Raw genomic sequence first — 7,500 nt, forward strand, 5'->3', positions numbered from 1 at the left:
AAACCTAGAGTGGAACCAGGCTCTGAGAGGTGGCCAGTCCTCTTCTGGCTGTGCCGGGTGGAGATTATAAACCTAGAGTGGAACCAGGCTCTGAGAGGTGGCCAGTCCTCTTCTGGCTGTGCCGGGTGGAGATTATAAACCTAGAGTGGAACCAGGCTCTGAGAGGTGGCCAGTCCTCTTCTGGCTGTGCCGGGTGGAGATTATAACAGAACATGACCAAGATGTTCAAACATTCCTAGATGACCAGCAGGGTCAAGGTCACAGTGGTTGTAGAGGGTGCAACAGGTCAGCACCTCAGGAGTAAATGTCAGTTGGCTTTAAATAGCCGAACATTCAGAGTTAGAGACAGCAGGTGCGGTAGAGAGAGACAGTTATAGGTGAAATATTATAGTTAGTGGTTTTATCCTTTGATTATGCTGTGTTTAGAAAGCATATAAGTCATTGCAAGCCTTATTCATACAGTTTTGTTGAATAGGGAAATACATCATATAATATATTTCATATTTTTATCATATTTGTTTCGTATTTGTACTGTGTACTTATGTCCTCCAAAGTGACGACACCTCAGAAATGTATAACTATTTTTACCAGAAAGGCGAGATTTTATCCTTTGCGTATGCAACATTACTAGTTATTGTTTATGGCCCTCTCATGAAATGATATATTTGGGGAATTACGTAGATTACATTTTTGATGACATTTAGTTACATTTAACTGGTTGTCTTTAATCTACCTCAACTTTTGTCTATCACCCCTGAAACAAACAACATGTTTGGTATAATTGAGTTGTTTTCAGCATTCCCTGATGATCTAATCAGGCTAACACAATTCCCCATGGGAATCCATTGATTCTGATGCTAATAGGTGTAATAGAAAAATTACATACTTACCTAATTTGTTTGATATTTAATAGTAAACGATTCAGTATTTAACTAAGAGTAAGACTGGCCTGCTAAAGCTGAGCTTTCATGGTGTCCACTCTAGCTTCCTGCAGCTAGTCTGGGCACTGAGGACATGGGTTATACTAGAGGGTGATACATCTTTACTGACACATTATATTCTATGATCAGTGGTGCACTGAGGAAGATGTATTCCATGGACAGGATGTGGGGTGGTTTTAACTGAGATAGAGATCGCCTGGAGGAACAGAACAAAGGCCTCAGTATTTCTAATTATCCTGGCATCTGGGAGACAGCAGATGACCAGAGGATGAACCCACAGTGGCTTATGGTGCCCCCAATCTATATGGGAGGGGTGGAACAAGGTATTCTGGATAGTAGCTATATAAACGGTGCATTGTCTGTAAAGGGAAGGCTCTCAGTCCAATGGTCAAGACTGTTGGGCTGACAGTTTCATTATTGCAATAATTAAAAATCAATATTAAATAAAAATGATTGTTTGAAGAAATGACCAAGTCTCTCTCAGTACTGAATTTCCACGACATTTGTCAATTTATCCCTGCAGTGCAGATGTAGACTTTGGTTAGCTTAGCAGGCTAACGCAAGAGCCCATAGGAATCCATTGACTCCGATGCTAACGAGTCAATCCTCTCCACTTCCTGCAGTGCAGATGGAGACTTTGGTTAGCTTAGCAGGCTAACGCAAGAGCCCATAGGAATCCATTGACTCCGATGCTAACGAGTCAATCCTCTCCGCTTCCTGCAGTGCAGATGGAGACTTTGGTTAGCTTAGCAGGCTAACGCAAGAGCCCATAGGAATCCATTGACTCCGATGCTAACGAGTCAATCCTCTCCACTTCCTGCAGTGCAGATGGAGACTTTGGTTAGCTTAGCAGGCTAACGCAAGAGCCCATAGGAATCCATTGACTCCGATGCTAACGAGTCAATCCTCTCCACTTCCTGCAGTGCAGATGGAGACTTCGCAATCGTCCATGAGACCAAGGTGCTGCTGGAGCACACAGGTCTGATCACCTGGAACCCTCCGGCCATCTTTAAGAGCTACTGTGAGATCATTGTGCTTCACTTCCCCTTCGACCTGCAGAACTGCAGTATGAAGCTGGGGACATGGACCTACGACGGCAACCTGGTAGTGGTCAACCCGGTAAGAAGTTTGAAAAGCACAAACATCCAAAAAGCACATCTGAAAATGTTCCAGGTCCGCGGTGCAAAATATAAAAATCCCATGAAAAGGAGTAGAAATAGTAACAATCCCATGAAAATGAGTAGAAATAGAAGCAATCCCATGAAAGGGAGTAGAAATAGTAACAATCCCATGAAAAGGAGTAGAAATAGTAACAATCGCATGAAAATGAGTAGAAATAGAAGCAATCCCATGAAAAGGAGTAGAAATAGTAACAATCCCATGAAAATGAGTAGAAATAGTAACAATCCCATGAAAAGGAGTAGAAATAGTAACAATCCCATGAAAAGGAGTAGAAATAGTAACAATCCCATGAAAAGGAGTAGAAATAGTAACAATCCCATGAAAAGGAGTAGAAATAGTAACAATCCCATGAAAATGAGTAGAAATAGAAGCAATCCCATGAAAAGGAGTAGAAATAGTAACAATCCCATGAAAGGAGTAGAAATAGTAACAATCCCATGAAAATGAGTAGAAATAGAAGCAATCCCATGAAAGGGAGTAGAAATAGTAACAATCCCATGAAAAGGAGTAGAAATAGTAACAATCCCATGAAAAGGAGTAGAAATAGTAACAATCCCATGAAAAGGAGTAGAAATAGTACAATCCCATGAAAAGGAGTAGAAATAGTAACAATCCCATGAAAAGGAGTAGAAATAGTAACAATCCCATGAAAGGGAGTAGAAATAGTAACAATCCCATGAAAAGGAGTAGAAATAGTAACAATCCCATGAAAAGGAGTAGAAATAGTAACAATCCCATGAAAAGGAGTAGAAATAGTAACAATCCCATGAAAAGGAGTAGAAATAGTAACAATCCCATGAAAAGGAGTAGAAATAGTAACAATCCCATGAAAAGGAGTAGAAATAGAAGCAATCCCATGAAAGGGAGTAGAAATAGTAACAATCCCATGAAAAGGAGTAGAAATAGTAACAATCCCATGAAAAGGAGTAGAAATAGTAACAATCCCATGAAAAGGAGTAGAAATAGTAACAATCCCATGAAAAGGAGTAGAAATAGTAACAATCCCATGAAAAGGAGTAGAAATAGTAACAATCCCATGAAAGGGAGTAGAAATAGTAACAATCCCATGAAAAGGAGTAGAAATAGTAACAATCCCATGAAAAGGAGTAGAAATAGTAACAATCCCATGAAAAGGAGTAGAAATAGTAACAATCCCATGAAAAGGAGTAGAAATAGTAACAATCCCATGAAAAGGAGTAGAAATAGTAACAATCCCATGAAAAGGAGTAGAAATAGTAACAATCCCATGAAAATGAGTAGAAATAGAAGCAATCCCATGAAAGGGAGTAGAAATAGTAACAATCCCATGAAAAGGAGTAGAAATAGTAACAATCCCATGAAAATGAGTAGAAATAGAAGCAATCCCATGAAAGGGAGTAGAAATAGTAACAATCCCATGAAAAGGAGTAGAAATAGTAACAATCCCATGAAAAGGAGTAGAAATAGTAACAATCCCATGAAAAGGAGTAGAAATAGTAACAATCCCATGAAAAGGAGTAGAAATAGTAACAATCCCATGAAAGGGAGTAGAAATAGTAACAATCCCATGAAAAGGAGTAGAAATAGTAACAATCCCATGAAAAGGAGTAGAAATAGTAACAATCCCATGAAAAGGAGTAGAAATAGTAACAATCCCATGAAAAGGAGTAGAAATAGTAACAATCCTATGAAAAGGAGTAGAAATAGTAACAATCCCATGAAAAGGAGTAGAAATAGCCGCACCCTGTTGTATGCTCCCACATAGTTTAAACCAGCCTCTCCAACATAATGTGTATTTGTGTATATTGGAGGGGATGGGAAAAAAATTATTGTCATCCCATATGAACTAATAAAGTATATCTTATCTTAATATAACCAGTAAAGTATTGACCCTAGCCCTGTACCCGCCCCCTGTCCCCCCTCTAGGACAACGACCGTCCTGACCTGAGTAACTTCATGGAGAGTGGTGAGTGGGTGATGCAGGACTATAGGAGCTGGAAGCACTGGGTCTACTATGCCTGCTGCCCTGACACACCCTACCTGGATATCACCTACCACTTCCTGATGCTGAGGCTGCCTCTCTACTTCATCGTCAACGTCATCATCCCCTGCATGCTGTTCTCCTTCCTGACTGGACTAGTCTTCTACCTTCCCACTGACTCTGGTAGGCCTGCTGTTCTCCTTCCTGACTGGACTGGTCTTCTACCTTCCCACTGACTCTGGTAGGCCTGCTGTTCTCCTTCCTGACTAGACTGGTCTTCTACACCCTGACTGACTCTGGTAGGCCTGCTGTTCTCCTTCCTGACTAGACTGGTCTTCTACACCCTGACTGACTCTGGTAGGCCTGCTGTTCTCCTTCCTGACTAGACTGGTCTTCTACCTTCCCACTGACTCTGGTAGGCCTGCTGTTCTCCTTCCTGACTAGACTGGTCTTCTACACCCTGTCTGACTCTGGTAGGCCTGCTGTTCTCCTTCCTGACTAGACTGGTCTTCTACACCCTGTCTGACTCTGGTAGGCCTGCTGTTCTCCTTCCTGACTAGACTGGTCTTCTACACCCTGTCTGACTCTGGTAGACCTGCTGTTCTCCTTCCTGACTAGACTGGTCTTCTACACCCTGTCTGACTCTGGTAGACCTGCTGTTCTCCTTCGTGACTAGACTGGTCTTCTACACCCTGTGTGACTCTGGTAGACCTGCTGTTCTCCTTCCTGACTGGACTGGTCTTCTACACCCTGTCTGACTCTGGTAGACCTGCTGTTCTCCTCCCTGACTAGACTGGTCTTCTACACCCTGACTGACTCTGGTAGGCCTGCTGTTCTCCTTCCTGACTAGACTGGTCTTCTACACCCTGACTGACTCTGGTAGGCCTGCTGTTCTCCTTCCTGACTAGACTGGTCTTCTACACCCTGTCTGACTCTGGTAGACCTGCTGTTCTCCTTCCTGACTAGACTGGTCTTCTACACCCTGTCTGACTCTGGTAGGCCTGCTGTTCTCCTTCCTGACTAGACTGGTCTTCTACACCCTGACTGACTCTGGTAGGCCTGCTGTTCTTCTTCCTGACTAGACTGGTCTTCTACACCCTGTCTGACTCTGGTAGGCCTGCTGTTCTCCTTCCTGACTAGACTGGTCTTCTACACCCTGTCTGACTCTGGTAGGCCTGCTGTTCTCCTTCCTGACTAGACTGGTCTTCTACACCCTGACTGACTCTGGTAGGCCTGCTGTTCTCCTTCCTGACTAGACTGGTCTTCTACACCCTGTCTGACTCTGGTAGGCCTGCTGTTCTCCTTCCTGACTAGACTGGTCTTCTACACCCTGACTGACTCTGGTAGGCCTGCTGTTCTCCTTCCTGACTAGACTGGTCTTCTACACCCTGACTGACTCTGGTAGGCCTGCTGTTCTCCTTCCTGACTAGACTGGTCTTCTACACCCTGTCTGACTCTGGTAGACCTGCTGTTCTCCTTCCTGACTAGACTGGTCTTCTACACCCTGTCTGACTCTGGTAGACCTGCTGTTCTCCTTCCTGACTAGACTGGTCTTCTACACCCTGACTGACTCTGGTAGGCCTGCTGTTCTCCTTCCTGACTAGACTGGTCTTCTACACCCTGTCTGACTCTGGTAGACCTGCTGTTCTCCTTCCTGACTGGACTGGTCTTCTACACCCTGTCTGACTCTGGTGGACCTGCTGTTCTCCTTCCTGACTAGACTGGTCTTCTACACCCTGACTGACTCTGGTAGACCTGCTGTTCTCCTTCCTGACTAGACTGGTCTTCTACACCCTGACTGACTCTGGTAGACCTGCTGTTCTCCTTCCTGACTGGACTGGTCTTCTACACCCTGTCTGACTCTGGTAGGCCTGCTGTTCTCCTTCCTGACTGGACTGGTCTTCTACACCCTGTCTGACTCTGGTAGACCTGCTGTTCTCCTTCTGACTAGACTGGTCTTCTACACCCTGTCTGACTCTGGTAGGCCTGCTGTTCTCCTTCCTGACTAGACTGGTCTTCTACACCCTGTCTGACTCTGGTAGACCTGCTGTTCTCCTTCCTGACTGGACTGGTCTTCTACACCCTGTCTGACTCTGGTAGACCTGCTGTTCTCCTTCCTGACTAGACTGGTCTTCTACACCCTGTCTGACTCTGGTAGACCTGCTGTTCTCCTTCCTGACTAGACTGGTCTTCTACACCCTGTCTGACTCTGGTAGACCTGCTGTTCTCCTTCCTGACTGGACTGGTCTTCTACACCCTGTCTGACTCTGGTAGACCTGCTGTTCTCCTTCCTGACTAGACTGGTCTTCTACACCCTGACTGACTCTGGTAGACCTGCTGTTCTCCTTCCTGACTAGACTGGTCTTCTACACCCTGACTGACTCTGGTAGACCTGCTGTTCTCCTTCCTGACTGGACTGGTCTTCTACACCCTGTCTGACTCTGGTAGGCCTGCTGTTCACCTTCCTGACTGGACTGGTCTTCTACACCCTGTCTGACTCTGGTAGACCTGCTGTTCTCCTTCCTGACTAGACTGGTCTTCTACACCCTGTCTGACTCTGGTAGGCCTGCTGTTCTCCTTCCTGACTAGACTGGTCTTCTACACCCTGTCTGACTCTGGTAGACCTGCTGTTCTCCTTCCTGACTGGACTGGTCTTCTACACCCTGTCTGACTCTGGTAGACCTGCTGTTCTCCTTCCTGACTAGACTGGTCTTCTACACCCTGTCTGACTCTGGTAGACCTGCTGTTCTCCTTCCTGACTAGACTGGTCTTCTACACCCTGACTGACTCTGGTAGGCCTGCTGTTCTCCTTCCTGACTAGACTGGTCTTCTACACCCTGTCTGACTCTGGTAGACCTGCTGTTCTCCTTCCTGACTAGACTGGTCTTCTACACCCTGACTGACTCTGGTAGGCCTGCTGTTCTCCTTCCTGACTAGACTGGTCTTCTACACCCTGTCTGACTCTGGTAGACCTGCTGTTCTCCTTCCTGACTGGACTGGTCTTCTACACCCTGTCTGACTCTGGTAGACCTGCTGTTCTCCTTCCTGACTAGACTGGTCTTCTACACCCAGACTGACTCTGGTAGACCTGCTGTTCTCCTTCCTGACTAGACTGGTCTTCTACACCCTGACTGACTCTGGTAGGCCTGCTGTTCTCCTTCCTGACTAGACTGGTCTTCTACACCCTGTCTGACTCTGGTAGGCCTGCTGTTCTCCTTCCTGACTAGACTGGTCTTCTACACCCTGACTGACTCTGGTAGGCCTGCTGTTCTCCTTCCTGACTAGACTGGTCTTCTACACCCTGACTGACTCTGGTAGGCCTGCTGTTCTCCTTCCTGACTAGACTGGTCTTCTACACCCTGTCTGACTCTGGTAGACCTGCTGTTCTCCTTCCTGACGAGACTGGTCTTCTACACC

The 7,500-nt window shown here is 45.7% G+C and overlaps 1 protein-coding gene across 1 annotated transcript in view; it reads left to right on the forward strand.

Annotated features, from left to right (window-relative positions):
• LOC109884285 (acetylcholine receptor subunit alpha) overlaps positions 1 to 7,500 on the forward strand; it is a 22,903-nt gene that overhangs the window by 4,018 nt on the left and 11,385 nt on the right. Inside the window, exons 5-6 of the mRNA XM_031813474.1 lie at positions 1,865 to 2,060; positions 4,029 to 4,266. Of these exons, the coding sequence (XP_031669334.1) occupies positions 1,865 to 2,060; positions 4,029 to 4,266 (434 nt within the window). The remainder of the gene's footprint in view (positions 1 to 1,864; positions 2,061 to 4,028; positions 4,267 to 7,500) is intronic.

The sequence above is a fragment of the Oncorhynchus kisutch genome, unplaced genomic scaffold (genome assembly GCF_002021735.2).
Source record: "Oncorhynchus kisutch isolate 150728-3 unplaced genomic scaffold, Okis_V2 Okis05a-Okis16b_hom, whole genome shotgun sequence".
NCBI lineage: Eukaryota > Metazoa > Chordata > Actinopteri > Salmoniformes > Salmonidae > Oncorhynchus > Oncorhynchus kisutch.